This window comes from Lentinula edodes (assembly GCF_021015755.1).
Source record: "Lentinula edodes strain Le(Bin) 0899 ss11 chromosome Unknown C8R40scaffold_8, whole genome shotgun sequence".
In the NCBI taxonomy this organism is placed as follows: Eukaryota; Fungi; Basidiomycota; class Agaricomycetes; order Agaricales; family Omphalotaceae; genus Lentinula; species Lentinula edodes.
The window spans coordinates 94,109-110,343 of record NW_025764314.1 but is presented as its reverse complement, the minus strand read 5'-3'; the positions used below and the strand labels follow the sequence as shown (position 1 = coordinate 110,343).

The following is a 16,235-nucleotide window of genomic DNA, read 5'->3' as shown; positions in this document are numbered from 1 at the left end:
TCTCTCTCTCGCAGACAAGTTCTCATACAATTTGATATGTATTGCCTCTAGGATGGACTTTTGTCTGGGTCGCAGTCATCACAATACCATGTCTCCGACTCATCAGGTAACTGAGATAGACCAGTACAGGTTAGGTGAAACTATAAGGGCATCATTAATGCCAAAGTTGCAAAATTAAACAAAAGCTCACCCATTGATTTGTGCAATCCTCATTATCGCATGCAACCATCTGTACGAAAATGAGCATACATGATTCTGTAATGTTGATACACAACTCACTTCTCCATCAGACGGTTTGTTACAATAACAATAAAGTCGATTATCGTACATTGCAGGTAAAGTGATCTTCAATGACATGGGTTGGTCTGTGCCAAGGACACTAGATCGTTTACCTCTCCTTGCTCTGGTAGATCGTTTGCTCGGTCTCTCTGCTTCGACTACGAGATTACCCTGCGTAGTAGGAATTGCCTTGACAGGTTCCTCATCCTCATCGTCGTCAAGAACAAGTCCGCCAGCGGTATTCTTAGTCCAACGAGATGGTGGTGCTACGTCAGGAAGGAGTATTGGCGCAAGTTGGGTTCCAGGACGGATGCCAAGCGCAATGGAAACTTCTTGTTCTTTAATTGACTGTCCGAGTACTTGGATTTGGCGGGATATCTGAGGTACGGGGGATGAATTTAGGTGTGGGAATTCATGCAAAGAAAGCCCGACGAACATAATCATGAGCAGCTCGGGCAAGATTGACCTTCTCCTGCGCCGCGCTTACCAATTCTTCCGCGAGCCAAGCGACGTGTGATAGTATTTCTTTTCCAGTTTCAGGTGGTTTGATACGCTCTGCAGGTAAAAGTAGTGGTGTGGAAGGCCGTGGAGTCAGAATTGACGCTCGAACAGAGCGGAGAGGAGTCTTCGGAATTGGAGGTGCAGATGTGTTGTTAGGCGTGATTGAAGTAGAGGGAATGGTTGGCGCTGTTGAGGCTTCGACTTCGAAGTTACGACGATAAGCAACGTATTTTTGCAATAGCGGTACCAAATCATCGAGATAACCTACGACGGGGTCAGTGGATGGATGGATTGATGTGTAAAGCAATGGACTTTACCGTGAGTTTGTTGGTCCAGCTCCGCCATCAAATTGTATTGCCTGTGCAATGTTAAAGGGACCTGATCAATAACTATAGAGCTAGGTAGGTGAACATAAAAGCAAGCTTGGTTTGTTGACACATTCACTTTCAAAGTGCTCCTCCTTGACTGTCTCCCATATTTCCCGTTCTTTCTCCAATCTGCGATCTTCGAGCCCTTCTCCTGCGAGTACGGCTTCTTCTTCTTCTTCTACATCCTCGTCTGGGTCAGGAAAAGCCTGAGATCGTCGTCGTTTACGGGACATGGTGGATACGCAATTCCATTCAGACGGATACTTAGCGTCAAGTTTTACCAAACTAATCAGATTTGAAATCCTTCGGTTTGAACACGTACAATACATACTATCGTGCCTGCCGGCTTTGAAAAGCCACCCGAGTTTGAAAATACATTTTGAAAGGTGTTCCCTTCATTTATAACTGCATGTACATGTATGTATCTATTTCAAAGGAAACAGCTTGTATAGTTGTGGATTTTTATTGAACAAAAATGGTTGTGACGTTGTTCCGCAAGCTTTGTAAATCGCAAAATCCAATTTTCAAACACTGGTGATTTCAGAGTCTTCATCGGCAGCATTGACATCACATTCATTGTCCACATATGTTGGGCATTATAAATAGCCAGTCAGCTTAAATACATGCTATGCTATGTGTATGCCAAATCCGAAAGCAATCTGAGCCAATACAAGGCGTTTACAAAAGAATTTTCAAACTCTGGTGGCATGATAGTACAGTCCTCCCGGCGAGGCACATCACCATTATCCCCAGGATGTGAGGTTGATGACTATGACGGGCTCGCACCTGGCTCAAGAGCCGTTACTATAAATCACCATTCCGAATACACAAATTGATTGGGCACATCATAGAGAAGTGTGTAGGTTGATTACAGTGATTTCAACTTCTCCAAGCAATCAAGGACGCTTCCAAGAGCTATCAGTCTGAAGCTGTTCACCCCAAAGACATTATCTTGTTGACTAATCCAAGCACACCACGCCTTTTCCAGCACATAAAGAAGACCATCCTTGTCCTCGATAATATCACCTTGGCGATTCGAAGGCTGGAATCCCAACTTGGTTTGTTTGACCAAACTAGAAGTGTGTGTCCGCATACGATACATCCGTTCACGCCTCCATCGCTTTTCAGAACAATTTGCCAGGATGACTCCGAGCACTATCTCTTGCTCTGTCAAACGCACGGATGCATCATCAGACAGCGTGTGTATTGCAGATATGTAGCGTAGGTTGTCAATATAGTTTCTGAAAAGAAGATCAATGTCATTCTCCTTGCGATCTTCATCAAAAAAAGGAAGATATTGCAAAACACTGTCTTGCAAAAGTTGGGTGATCGCCTCTGTTCGGAACTCTGGTGGTTTTTTTGAGTTCGACAAGTCTGCTGGCAGAGTGATATCCTCTGGTTTGATTTCACGATACATATACCCCAGAGCTCTGGTAGATTCGTAGTAGTCAGATTTCCTGGGGTCTATCACTTCAGCTGCGTGCCAGTCAGGTTTGGCCCGGATGAGTGAACGAGGTAATTTGTTGCCACTGATATCCACACGGACGCCTTTTTTAGGGTAATCAACGGCCTACACGAAACGCATCAGTTGCAGAGCTTGAATCAGAGATGTATCGGCTGACTTGGGAGCATAGTGTTGCAAGCTTTACACAGTCTGGGTCGAAGAAGCCTTTCTGGAAGCAATATGGTAGGAATGGTTGATGAATCAGATAACAGTTGTCTTATATGTACCTCTGATTGATCTGAGGGTAGATGACCTCTGTTATATAATCAGAACAAAAGGACACTAAAAGACTCACCAGCAATAACCAGGAGGCGATCCGACAAAATACCCTGTAATTAGATAGCCTTACAACCATACAACTGAAATGTGGAGAAAAGGCTCTATGACTCACCAGGACGTCGGAATTGAAATACTCTATGATAAAATCATGGATGTCCTCAACTGTACTGTTCCTTTCCAAATTGAGATCAGTTCCGGGGGGATAGGAAGCCGCAGCTGCAGCTATCGTGGGGAGAATGCTGGTGCAAGTAGACACTGTGAATGTGTCACTAAGAGGTTTCTATCAGATGTAATAATTTGGTCAGAGACAGAATAAAACATCACCCATCCAGATCACCCCCACCCAGACACGACGCCAGCGATCGTTTACCTGTATTCTCACAATTAAAAGTGAGTAGGAAATAGGCAAGGAGGTGAACGTGCCTCGACTCGGCATGACCACAACGTTTTTCAAGTGACCGAAAAGATTTCGTTTATCAGCAGGAGGCTCCCCGACAGCATCGACACGTTGAGCTGAGGACACAGTTTATATATGTGACACTTGGTTGATTTAACAAGTCAAATACCATCTCCTAAATGAACGAGTGGGCTCCTCCATATTAAGCAAGGACCAGATATCCAGGTAGGCTTCTCGTCTTCGGGGCGCTGAATACATGCTTGCAGAAAGAAGACTGAGAGCAACTCAATGTATATGAAACGAGTGAGATGGCATACCATAGATGTGATTTTCACCCAAGCAATACGTTGATTCGTCCGTAAATTCGGGCTTCGATGGATCAGCTACGTAGGCAGGCCCTTCATCAGCTACACCAACAAGAAGATAACTGTCAGGAATGAGTATACGAGCATCGTGCTTGATTTCTTTCAAGGCCTGCATTCGAGCAATGTTCCGGAGTCCCTTCAGGAATTTGCTATCAATGTTAATCTTTTTAGATAACCCTGAGCCCGATTGGACAATTTCTGCTCCACGCTCAGCAAGCTGCTCCAAGATCCATGGTAGGTAGTATGCTCTACCGAAGGAATGAGAAGCAACAAATTTGTGGCAATCGGAAAGCGAATTATCAACAAGTTGGGCATCAGCGACGGCAGCACGAAGAAGGCGGATGAAGGTTTCGCGAGGGACTCCGCGGTCCTCGAGAATCATAACTAGAGCCCTAGAATAGCTCTCAGCTGGAACAAGTCATGACAGTCCTGAATAGATAACATACTTGTTGAAGTATGCAGCCATGGGGGTTTCGAATGCCAATGCAATCTCGATATCCGCCTCTTCTGCATTGCTGTTTTCGAATTTACGCATGGAGGGTCTCAGACGCATGCGGATACCTCCGGGGATTTTGTCGAGCTCCTTGTCAACGACGACGATTCCTTTGAATCCCAAGAACCGGATTTGATACTAGAACACATTGTAGTAACATGATCATCGTACAGCGATTCACTAGTAGAATAGGGAAAATGCTCACTGCAGATGGTTTGACCGCATGTTCACCTCGATTCAAGCGAGCATTACACAACACTGCCCAGATTTCATCTGCCAAGCTCTCAGAAATGGTCCCAACTCCATCCGTGAAAAGATATGGTTCTCGTCCCATATCTGCAACAACTTCCCATTCCCATTTATGAATCTTTACACTACTCTCAGTAGCTGTGAAGGCTTGAGCTAATCGAGCTGCCCATTTTGATGGGCACCAAAGTAATGGTGGTTTTTCAGGATTTATTGGTGTATCTTCTGGTACTTTGAAATCCCCAATGGAATCACGAATCTTCTGGCTGGTAACCTCACCTACACTTGGATCATGGTGTCGGAATGGATTCACGAACCATACCGAATGTTCACGTAGCGAGGAATTTGAGTAAGCCAAAAATTCAAACCGCCGGCCCGCAAGTTTGAATCCTTTCAGTATTCCACCAATCCGCTCCTCGAGGAAGGACCGCCCATCGAATTTACGATCCCATCGAAGTTGCAAACGGTTCTCGTCAGAAAAGGCGACGCGAAGAAAATGGTCTTCATAGCCGGCATATTGTCGAACTATTCGATTGGAGTCACTTGCATATGGCCCTTCGAGGATCATACGAGTTGGCGTAACGATGACACGATAACATGAAAAAATCCCAGAAGAATGTATTTTTTCTTTGAAGCGGGTGAACTCGCCCAGTGCACGCTCCAAGCATTGGATGGGGGTGTCATTGGTAGGACGGTTTGGGTCACTCAGAGACTGGGGATATCTGCGTAAAAGCTCCCCCACATAATCCGAGCCATGTTCCTTGCACAGTGTCTCAAGGCGAGGCGCCATTGCCATTATTTCCTTAGTGTGTAGAAATCCATTATGTAGTAGGCTCTCCAGCTGGAATGCCACAGGCCAATCGCATTTGGCAGTATATGCATCCCATTCACGAAGTCTGTCAACTGAAAAGAACTTCCAACCCGCAGCTTCAACTTTGGCTAGTCGAATAGTCGTCTCCATTTGTGCAATCTTACACAAATCGCGGAATTTCGAAATGACATCGGAACCATCGCTTTGGTTGTTACTAGGCAATAGTAGTCGGAGGGTATGAGCAAAGGGAGCCACTCGAGCATGCGTTTCATGACGCTCGACGCTTCCAATTCGGCGCTTGAAGCGCAGATTGTTTTTGTCGTCACGTTCGTTCCCACTTGTAGTGCGATAAAAATCCGCTTCCTCAAAAAACGGGGGGGTGTATGTGTCAAAGATGATGACTAAACAAGTGATCAATTTAGATGAAAAAAATGGAAGGAACAAGACTTACAAGCATTCCCATATTCATACCCCACCGCAATTTTTGAGATGGACGCAAAGTAAAGGACAATATTTGAACCAAAATTTTCCGAGAGACGGTCACCAACCTGAAAGTTTAACATACACCTATATGACACGAGGGATACCATAAAACTCACCTCAATTTTGAGTAGCTTGTGATCATATTCAAATTTTAGCCAAGCTTGACCTTTAGAAGCATACTCCTTCTCCCATTCAATGGAATACGCTCTGCTTTCACCTGGGCGAGCTTTTGGATTCTGGAAGAGCACACCAAATTGCAGGGTGACTACTCTTAAGCCAGGACCCTGCTCCAGCTCGAACACTCTCCACTCTCGATCTTTCTCTTTTTCTGGATCAACCCATGGAGCTTTCTGCAGCATTGCAGTCTCCTGATCTGTCGGGGTGCTGTGTTTGTCCCCAAATGTGATCTTCTTTCCATGAATCTTGACCGGATATTGTTTTACATGCTTCAAGAACCGTTCACCTATCTTCCTGAAAGGCAGTCTCAAGATCCCAGTCCCATTATGGATGCCAACGGCTCCGCCGTCGTGGCAAAAAAGATGAACAGTAAAATTCAGCTTTCGATCAGGTCGAGGTTGCTCGAACGGATTGTTATGTAGAATGTTCGCAAGGGCAGTAATTACCTCCCATTTATCGACCTGATATGGGATATAACGCATGTATATCTCCATAGCGGGCTCTGATTTCTCAGGTGGCATCTTGTTCAGCGAGTAGATATAGTATTGGAGACTTGACAAGTGAGAGAGATGATCGATGATGATTCGGAGTCAAGCGTGCAGTAGCGCCGATATTTTATATGAACTGAGGCTTTCATTTATTAGGAATTCGAAGCTCTCATGTCTTATAAAGTTGATGTCAGGAGATATCTGCGCCGTAGTAGAGCGCAGTACTGGGCTGGTAAACGACAACTATTACACAGGTTAAAGAGTACCCAGCCACAGAGAGAGAAATCGTAAAATTAGGAGTCCACGGCGTAATATATGTATATAGGCATTACTGACACATCTACTCAGCCAATTGTCGAAATTTATCCTGAATTTCTGAGTGGAGGTCATCTAGCTTCTGTTTGACGTTATCCTTTCCTTGCGAGGGGGACTAAGAAATCGGATGATCAATATTCTGTCTATAAACCATGTCCAAGATTACATACCTCAAATTTCATTTGGGAGAGCTTGAACATGAGATCAGACGCCGAATCTTTGATCTTGTTGAAAGTCATGTCGCTCTGACTAACCAACTTCAGTGCAGCATCATGGAAACCGACAAAATTTCTTATCATGCCACTGGTCTTGTAGAAGGGGCAAAATCTGTCATATTCGCTCATACCATTTTGCTGAAGGAAATCATCCTTCAACATACGAGCAACCTCAAGGGTGATCTTGTCGTTTTCGCCCAAAGCACTCTTTCCGACCAACTGTACGATTTCGGCCAAATCCTCCTCCTTTTGCAGGATCTCCTTCACTTTAGTGCGCAATTCAACAAATCCAGGTTCCGTGGTCTCATAGTACGGTTCAAGAATTTTGGTGTACTTGGAGTAGGACACTGACCAATTCACAGAGGGAAAGTGTTTTCTCTGAGCGAGCTTCTTGTCGAGACCCCAGAAGACTTGAACGATTCCAAGTGTAGCTGAGGTAACGGGATCGGAGAAATCCCCACCAGGAGGCGACACGCTGTGAAATAACGTCTATCAGTCATTATATATATTCGTAATGGGCAGGCAACTTACGCGCCGACAATGGAAACAGTACCCTGTCTCTGGGGGTTACCCAGACACACTACCTTACCAGCACGCTCATAGAAGCTGGCCAATTTGGTACCAAGGTAGGCAGGATAACCGGAATCAGCAGGCATTTCGGCCAAACGACCAGATATTTCGCGAAGAGCTTCGGCCCAACGTGAAGTTGAGTCAGCCATCATTGCGACGTTGGTCCCTTGATCACGGAAGTACTCGGAAAGAGTAATGCCAGTGTAGATAGAGGCTTCGCGAGCAGCCACGGGCATGTTCGAAGTATTTGCGACCAATGTGGTACGTTTCATGATAGGTTCTTCACGATCTCCTACTTCCATTGTGAGTTCAGGGAACTAGAAAGCAATCAATGACAAGATATCCGAGGAACGCGAGCCTCAATATACCTCCATTAATACTTCAGCCATCTGCAAAACAAAGCATGAGTCGTACGTTCAACGAAGAGCATAAAGCGACGAACTTCATTACCACGTTCACCACATCCGACATAAACGATGATATCACTATTGGAGAATTTGGAAAGGGCCTGAGAGATGACTGTCTTGCCACAGCCGAATGCTCCAGGAATAGCTGTAGTCCCTCCTTGAACACAGCTTCGAAAAGACATAAGCAATAGAATAGGTATGATCCCTGAAATTGGAAGTCTTACGGAAAGAGAGCGTCCAAGATACGCTGACCAGTCAGTAAAGGATGATCCGCAGTTTGTTTCTCTTTAACCGGTCGAGGGGCACGGACAGGCCAAAGTTGCATCATGGTGTGTTTTGTGGTTTTACCCTCGAACTCAGTTTCTAGAACGATATCCTAGATTGCTGATGAGGATCGATTTACTACAGCGATCAAAAACACGTACATCCACGGCGTAGCTACCTTTCTCGGCTATGTGTGTTATGGTACCGAGAGCCCGAGGGGGAAGCATGACCTTGTGGTTGTCTACAAGCGAGTTTTCATAGACACTTCCGAAGATGTCACCGCCTGAAATATGGTCGCCAACCTTGAAAATCCCCACGTAAGTAAGACGAAAGAGATGAAGAGATTGTGCAAGAAGTTACAGAAAACGATGCTGGCTTGAAGTCCCATTGTAACGATCGATCAAGAGCATCGGTATTGATACCGCGGGGAATGTAGATAGATTTAGAGAGTTCTTGGATGGACTGGAAACCAAACGGTAAGAGGACGTCAGAAAACCTGCTTTGGCTAGAACGCACTCGTAGAGGTCGTTGAATACCATCGACGATATTACCCATCAAGCCTGAAAGAAGAGTGTTGGATGTCTTTCGAGTTCATAAGCGAGATAAAATCATACCTGGCCCAAGCTCGACACTAAGAGGCTTTCCAGTTCTGAGAACAGGGTCACCAACTGTTACACCAGAAGTTTCCTCGTAGACCTGAATAGTTGCTTTGTCAGATTCGATACGAATAACCTCTAAGATAGAGTGAGTAGAAAATTTCCCAATACACGAAAAATAGGTACCTCCAACCAGCTCGTCATGTCCAACTCGTACAAGCTCATACATAGCAGCCCCGATCATATTTTCGGCAACAACTACAGGTCCAGAAACGCCAAAGACCTGGCCGAATCTACTTTCTCTGTCCTCATCGGATATCTTGATTAATTGTCGTTTGGCGTTTTGAAGAGCGCCTGCCATTGTCGTTTAAGTATTAGGGCTGATAATGGGGTTCCGTTGCAAGGTATGATGAACGGCCGGCATCCGAACTACGGTCGGAGACTGTCCCGAAAGTCACATGAATAGGACGCGTCGCCTACGCAAGCGCTTTGACTTTGAGGTATACCACTACTTGTCCTCTACCTCCTCTACGACCGATTGGATCATGGCACCAAAGACGTAAGTTAAACAAAAGTCTAATATTTTGCTTGCTCATTACTGTGTCCAGTGACTGGGAAAAGTGTTCGTGTTGATTCGCGACTTGCATGCATTCACTTATATTCTTATTCATGACTGCAGTCGAAAAGAAAGTCGATGACAAGGAAGAAAAGATTGTTGGTACGTTTGACGCCTATCATGGTCCTGAAATCTACTAATGGACCTCCGCAGCTCTGGACGACAGTGATATCCAGATACTCAAAACCTACGTACGCCTCCTCGCTGACACTTACACTAAGAATCGAACTTACCTCCGAGAACAGGGTCAAGGTCCATACGCCCGCCAACTCAAGACGATTGAGAATGATCTCAAAGATATCCAGAAACGCATAAACGAGAAGCTCGGTATGTGTTCGTAACACATTGGCACAGCACGCGTTAATTAGGAGTATGATATGTTAGGTGTGAAGGAGTCCGACACTGGGCTTGCTTCTCCAAATCTATGGGACCTTGCAGCAGACCGTCAAAGAATGTCCGAAGAGCACCCGCTTCAAGTTGCACGATGCACAAAAATTATTCCTGTGGATCCAAAGTTGGCCGAAGCGGCCAAGGCTGTTAATGCATTGGGTGCGCTGCAAGGGCAGAAGGGTGCAGACGAGCAGGATAAATACGTGATAAATATCAGGCAAATTGCCAAGTTCGTGGTTGGCCTTGGTGAACGTGTGGCGCCGACAGATATTGAAGAGGGTATGCGTGTAGGGTGAGTCTCGTCGCTTGCTCGTGTTTCTCATCGCTATTAATACTCAGTCCACTAGTGTCGATCGAAACAAATACCAAATTCAGATTCCTCTGCCTCCGAAGATTGATGCCTCTGTCACAATGATGCAAGTGGAAGAGAAACCAGATGTTACATACTCGGATGTTGGAGGTTGCAAAGAACAGATTGAGAAGTTGCGTGAGGTGGTAGAAACACCTCTCCTTTCTGTGCGTGTACATTTGTTCTTCGATTCTTCTGTTGACTTTTTCGTCTTCAGCCTGAACGGTTCGTAAACCTTGGTATTGACCCTCCTAAAGGGGTCTTGTTATTTGGACCTCCCGGAACAGGGAAGACTCTTTGTGCTCGCGCAGTAGCCAATCGTACAGATGCAACCTTCATCCGTGTCATTGGGTCCGAATTGGTACAGAAGTACGTTGGAGAAGGGGCACGTATGGTCCGTGAGCTTTTCGAGATGGCAAGAAGTAAGAAAGCATGTATCATCTTCTTTGACGAGATTGATGCTATCGGTGGTGCACGTTTCGATGATGGTGCCGGTGGTGATAATGAGGTCCAGAGGACAATGTTGGAACTTATCAACCAGTTGGATGGTTTCGATCCCAGAGGAAACATTAAAGTGTTGATGGCTACTAATCGGTCAGTTCAAAACAACGGAACGAATGGATCCTACTCACACAGCTTGTAGTCCCGATACGCTAGACCCCGCTTTACTGCGACCAGGGCGACTCGATCGTCGTGTGGAATTCTCACTACCTGATAACGAAGGAAGAGCACATATCCTTCGTATTCATGCTCGAAGGTTTGCTACTGTCAGACCCGCAAAACAAGTACTCAACATGTGATCCATTCAGTATGAACGTTGAACGAGATATTCGATTTGATCTTATTGCCCGTCTATGCCCCAACACGACTGGTGCAGAATTACGGTCTGTTGCCACTGAGGTAAGATCTTATCCCTGAACCCTCTGGAATGCTCAAGACTTGGAATTTAGGCTGGCATGTACGCTATTCGTGCGAGACGGAAAGTCGCATCGGAACGTGACTTCCTCGATGCCGTGGAGAAGGTCGTTCGACAGGGCACCAAGTTCTCTAGCACGTATGTCATTTATATCGGATTGCTCATCTTCAATATTGACCTGTGTTTTCCTCAGGCCACTGTATCAAGTGTACAATTAGATCTCTCAGCTTGTGTTATGACTCGTTCTTATAATATAGTTTTTTTTTCGTCGTACGTCCTACTACACAACTTGAAAACATAAATCTTTTGAACATTGAAACGTGGAATATCCGCGGGCCGTCATAAGCTCTGTTCCGTAGTATTAATAGATAAATACGTATTTCATTCATTATCCTCGATGAAGTCGTCATGAATACCACATTTCGACTGTTCAAAAAGTCTTCTTTATCGCACCAATTTCATCGTTATTACATTCGACGTGCCCCTGCGCCAAGTCCCAAAGAAGTCACGGAACTTTTGGCCAAATATGCATCCTCTCCGCATCGGCCATTGAATCTCTCGGCGTTATTATCATTTGGACGTCCTCTTACACCCAGTTCGGTACTCGCATCTGTGTCCTATGCACTAGAGGAAATACCCAGACGCCTTGCTACTAGGGTTCAATCGCTGGAAGCGCTACCTTTTATTGTTGGTACAAATCCGTGCGTACAATGCGGTTACTCTTCGGTACAGGTAGCTTCATAGCAAACTCTCTAGATATGTAGCAAGCATATTATCTGCACACAAAGAGAGCTTTATGTGGCTTGCAACTTATCCTACTCCTCATACCTTGGAAGAAAACTCTAAATTTGCTGAAACTTTGGAAGATCTGGTCGAGAAACATGCAAATGATATACCTACGATCGCGAAAGGGTGAGCCGGCTACTACTCCTACTTTGTACAACTGACCAGGTGAACCAACGTTGACCAGCTTTCAAGAATGCTCCAAGTATATGACCAATTCTCAAATCAGTGAATTTCTGGATGGCGCTATTCGGAACCGCATATCGGTACGGTTAATTGCAGAACAGCATATATCTCTATCCAGGGCAATACACGATTCAAACCACCCTAATGTTGGAGTTGTCAACACTCAATGCTCACCGGCGGATATGGTTCGTATGTGTGGATCTTTTGTCAGCGAGCTTTGCGAAGCCACGCTAGGAGCGAGCCCTGTCATTACAATCGAGGGTGACCGAGATGCTACCTTTGCGTGAGCATTTCTCAAAGACGTCTTCCTTTTTCCCGCACTGAAATTTGAATAGTTATGTGCCGGTTCACCTTGAGTATGTCCTGACGGAGTTACTGAAGAATGCGTTTCGTGCCACAGTTGAGCATCATTCCAAAAAGAACAGAGGACGAGGTTCAATTCCAGCTATTCTAACAACTCTATCCGCTCCTCCCCGACTTCCGGGATCAACCTCCAACTATTTCTCAATACGCATTCGAGATCAGGGTGGGGGAGTTGCTCCTGCCAATATCTCACAAATATTTTCTTACGCTTTCACGACGGCGGGTCGAGGGGCTAGTGGAGACGATGGAAGTGGCGGAGGTCCATATGCTGCCCAGCATGTTGGAGGAAGTGCTGCTATTGGCGATGGGGGAATGGGAGAAGGTAATCTTTTCGGTGAGATTACAGGCAAGGGTTTGCAAACTGGTCTTGGTACCATCGCTGGCTTGGGATACGGCCTTCCTATGAGTCGCCTATATGCAAAGTAAGTATAGTTAGTTAATGAGAACCTCGCTTTCGGCGTCTGATCTTGAGTTTAGGTACTTTGGCGGCTCTCTGGACCTCATGTCACTTGAAGGATGGGGTGAGCTTATTGGGGTTATTTCTTTAAACGTTCTGGGGCTGACCTGGTTGTATTGTAGGATGCGATATATATTTAAAGTTACGTTGCTTAGACGAAGCTGGTGATTCGAAGATTTAGTGTGATTAACTTACCCGATCGAGTACATCCACGCTGAGAGTACTTGAGCCTCCGATATACGTATAACTTCATTCATCTGTAAAGCGTCCGGGGTACTGCCAGGAACCATTTTCAATTTAGACCAGTAAATATTATTCAAGACGTTATCGACAGCATGATAGGTTTTCTTTAGATCGCGTACCAGAATTTCTTCAAATTTGGCTGAGGGCGTGATGATAGCAAGAACTGTGCGGGCCATTGTACGAAGTCAATGCAATTGGAATATTATTTTTATCAGTGCCTCTCAGGCATCTAAAATCTCGATGCTCACATACTTGGTCTTGAAAATCATCTTGGTGTGAGACCGATTGTGAGACGAAGAGAGCCTCGAAGTGTTTGATGTCAAATTAGCCTTTTCATGGTGAGACAAAGGAAACATTTCTACCACGCGCCACCATTATTGTCGATCCCTCGGCCCCCTGTCGTTCCCTCTTAGGGTCTTAAATCATGCCCGCTGGACGCTATCTATTCCGAGGGACGTGCTCCCACTGTCAAAAAAATTTACAACGTCGCGCGGAGTCTAGCGAGACAGAGAGGTAAGGAAAAATAATACAACGACAGGAGTCACTAGAAAGTAGGTTCAGACACCAGAAATTCCAGTGGGGTGTTAGGGTGTCATTGGCTGTTCTGTGCGTTTCAATGCGGACTTGCCACCTCTATCATATGTTGACGATTGACTGCAGAATCTCGAATCAATATGGGACATGAAGGACTTGTATAGGCACCTACATATCTCGTTCAACATTCTGTGTCTATTTCTTATTCTTGGACCCAGGGTTACTGCTTCCCGAAAGACAAATACTACACCCTCACCCTCCTTCGTGCTATACTCGCAACCTTGAGTTGCAGTTGGTGTTGCTTATGTTACCCTCGATTTTCCACCTTCGCCATATCGGACTAATGGGACGCTAGTGAACAAAGAACTTCATGCATTTGCAGGGCCTGGGACTCAAACATTCCTATCCCAATATGCGTTGCAAATTTTCCCCGCACCTCCGTTATATAAACACGCGACCAATATCACAAACCTTTCTGCCAACCCGAACGATACCGGGAACAGGCGAAAAAGAGCACAAGTCAGCTTCTTGACCAGTGTCGTTTAACCCTCGAGGTTCAAACATGAAAGAATACACCGGGATTGAGCTCGATTGGTGGATTCATTTACACGACAAGAGGCGAAGGAGCTCAGTTGATGGATCGAGTCATTTGCCTGCAACGACCTCGACGATTCCACTACATTTGAAAGGCGGATAAACATAGCCATTCGTCGTCGGTCATATTCTAATTTGCGGGCAGTCGTTAACAATCGGCCTTCAGAAATGGCATGCTTTCGTACCTAAAGATCCTGATTTTCGTCGGAATGAGCTCTCTTCCTCGCTATATTTGAAAGTAGACCGCACGGTTTCCACCCCTATGCAACGCACGTCGTCCGAAAAACAGACGTCCATTTTACTTCACTCCGTATAGAAATGAGCCGGTGATCCCAAGTGTCACGAATCCCAGAAGACCTGACGTCGTTCGTGCCACTGCATCCTCTAGGATCGCAATGGGCCCGTAAATGTCATAACAGGCCTCAAACAAAGTCAGACGGAGGATGGTCTACGTGTGTCGGAATGTCGATAATCAAAGAGCCTCGGTTAAGATGTGCCAAACTGAACAATGTTGTCAACGGAGATGGACATAGAGAATTGTCGTGGATTGCAATACGAAGGTTCTGGCTCTCGGTGTTCTGTCTCCTGGTCGCCGAGACTTATATTCTATAATCCAGTACCGTTCGTATTCGAGGATAACAAGACTCTTGGTTGGTACATGGAAGGTCGTACATGTCGATGCCCTAGATTCTGGCTCAAGTTCCATAGAGATAGCACTGGCTGCACAGAGCTCGAAGCCTGCCAGCGGATAGATGATATTTTTCATTGTGGCAGGTGCTGCGATAGAAGAAAGGCAGTAATGTGTCCGGGAGCATCTCACCAGTCTACAACGTCTAAACTCGGCATAGAAGCTGTTGCTCGCATGCAGAGAAACTCTGCCTGTATAGTTGATTATCGACCAACCATTGAGGCCTTGTGTGCGAGGATGACTGCGCCCTGATTCACCCAAACATGTCGAACTAGCTTCGAACTCCGTCAAAAATTTGGTCGTGATCTGCATATAAATTGTGGGCCACGTACATGAAGATTTTTTTGTCAACATTCACTCCCTCGAGTCCACTCTAATGTCTCGACGATGTGCAGCCTGCTGAATTTCGAGGCTCTAAACCTTACAAAAAAATTCATTTAGGGAACAAACGAGGCTGGTTACTAAAACGAACTGTTTGATATCTATACGGGTTCCATGGCTGTCGCCGCCTTGGAGAAGCAAAACATTTCGTACGCCTTTCGAGAATTTGTGGACTGGTGCAGGTTGACTCTACAGATTGGACCTCAAAATCCTACCCGATATTAAATCGAACATTCCTGGACATTGTCGCTGAGAACACGCAGGCCACATCATCATCTGTGTGTCCCAAGGATCTTTGGCAGAGGACGTCAATTAATGTCCAGGGGGTAATCCCGACGACGAGTTGCTCAGCTCGGATCCCGTTGAAACCTGTGTACCTGGTCCAGGATTATTCTTTCAACTCACCAGCCTCCACAATCATGTTCTCCTTTTTGCGTCTCATGCGCTGCATGCTGGCTTTATTGTTTGTGCAAGAACGGGAATAGTGGAAACTTCAGAGTGAGTGGAGGGTGACGCTGTTGAATCATGGACGTGCCGTGGATGGAGAGCCTACTCCATCTTTCACGCAGTTCGAGGCATTGATATGTCCTATGCCTTTACGCTTCCGGAGTGCGCTATGTGTCCAGGGAATGAGGATCGCGGGCGGGGCATGAGGATCGCGCGGATGGTGACGCTGTTGGGTAGAGGCACCTGCGGAAAGCTTACTCCACGTTTTGCATTGACCAAGAATTGATATCCGGCCTATGTCCTTACGCATTCGGAGTGTCCTATGCGGGGAGGGAATGAGGATAGCGCGGAGGGGTGAGACTGTTGGACGGAGGCACCTGCAGAAAGCCTAGAGCACAACGTCTGGGGATTGATGTTGGTCTATGTCCTCTTGCCTTCAGATGTTGGTTTGTATGGTGAAGCATTCATTTCCGATCCACAGTCTGGTGGCTTCGCCATCTTGTCTGTTCGTTGAAGGCGAAGGACTTTTC

The 16,235-nt window shown here is 45.9% G+C and overlaps 4 protein-coding genes across 4 annotated transcripts; 1 reads left to right on the top strand and 3 right to left on the bottom strand.

The window, feature by feature from the left end:
* Positions 1–47: 47 nt before the first annotated feature.
* Positions 48–1,381, bottom strand: C8R40DRAFT_1167861 (uncharacterized protein; the record flags this gene model as incomplete). The annotated part of the gene is made up of 6 exons (XM_046231095.1): positions 48–140; positions 191–229; positions 280–657; positions 716–1,044; positions 1,098–1,169; positions 1,225–1,381. 6 exons carry the CDS (start codon positions 1,379–1,381, stop codon positions 48–50), a joined length of 1,068 nt encoding a protein of 355 aa, XP_046088891.1.
* A 635-nt stretch (positions 1,382–2,016) lies between these two features.
* Positions 2,017–6,397, bottom strand: C8R40DRAFT_1039005 (RNA dependent RNA polymerase-domain-containing protein; the record flags this gene model as incomplete). Its single annotated transcript, XM_046223792.1, has 12 exons — positions 2,017–2,718; positions 2,771–2,821; positions 2,934–2,981; positions 3,044–3,200; positions 3,256–3,301; positions 3,361–3,444; positions 3,498–3,587; positions 3,646–4,085; positions 4,140–4,324; positions 4,392–5,644; positions 5,695–5,791; positions 5,843–6,397. 12 exons carry the CDS (start codon positions 6,395–6,397, stop codon positions 2,017–2,019), a joined length of 3,708 nt encoding a protein of 1,235 aa, XP_046088890.1.
* Positions 6,398–6,509: 112 nt separating this feature from the next.
* C8R40DRAFT_1092451 (ATP synthase alpha/beta family, nucleotide-binding domain-containing protein) lies at positions 6,510–9,460 on the bottom strand. The gene is made up of 12 exons (XM_046227549.1): positions 9,367–9,460; positions 8,945–9,317; positions 8,777–8,896; positions 8,679–8,722; positions 8,523–8,624; positions 8,324–8,464; positions 8,123–8,274; positions 7,934–8,066; positions 7,860–7,880; positions 7,453–7,808; positions 6,877–7,396; positions 6,510–6,821 (listed from the first exon to the last, which is right to left on the bottom strand). The coding sequence occupies exons 2-12, from the start codon at positions 9,117–9,119 to the stop codon at positions 6,732–6,734; spliced, it is 1,854 nt and encodes a 617-aa protein (XP_046088889.1). The 5' UTR covers positions 9,120–9,317; positions 9,367–9,460; the 3' UTR covers positions 6,510–6,731.
* Positions 9,428–12,999, top strand: C8R40DRAFT_1159289 (26S proteasome subunit P45; the record flags this gene model as incomplete). Its single annotated transcript, XM_046229861.1, has 16 exons — positions 9,428–9,476; positions 9,528–9,565; positions 9,620–9,701; positions 9,759–10,056; positions 10,112–10,280; positions 10,331–10,707; positions 10,757–10,870; positions 10,923–11,013; positions 11,064–11,167; positions 11,257–11,261; positions 11,433–11,730; positions 11,786–11,941; positions 12,000–12,281; positions 12,334–12,783; positions 12,839–12,882; positions 12,941–12,999. The coding sequence occupies 16 exons, from the start codon at positions 9,428–9,430 to the stop codon at positions 12,997–12,999; spliced, it is 2,616 nt and encodes an 871-aa protein (XP_046088888.1).
* Between the last annotated feature and the right edge of the window lie 3,236 nt (positions 13,000–16,235).

Bases quoted from the DNA above. Each gene is read 5' to 3' on its own strand.
- C8R40DRAFT_1092451 (XM_046227549.1), bottom strand. From the start codon at position 9,119: ATGGCAGGCGCTCTTCAAAACGCCAAACGACAATTAATCAAGATATCC. The intron at 8,897-8,944 runs GTACCTATTTTT...ACTCTATCTTAG, and splicing joins ACATGACGAGCTGGTTGGAG to AGGTTATTCGTATCGAATCT. The intron at 8,275-8,323 runs GTACGTGTTTTT...TCAGCAATCTAG, and splicing joins AAGGTAGCTACGCCGTGGAT to GATATCGTTCTAGAAACTGA.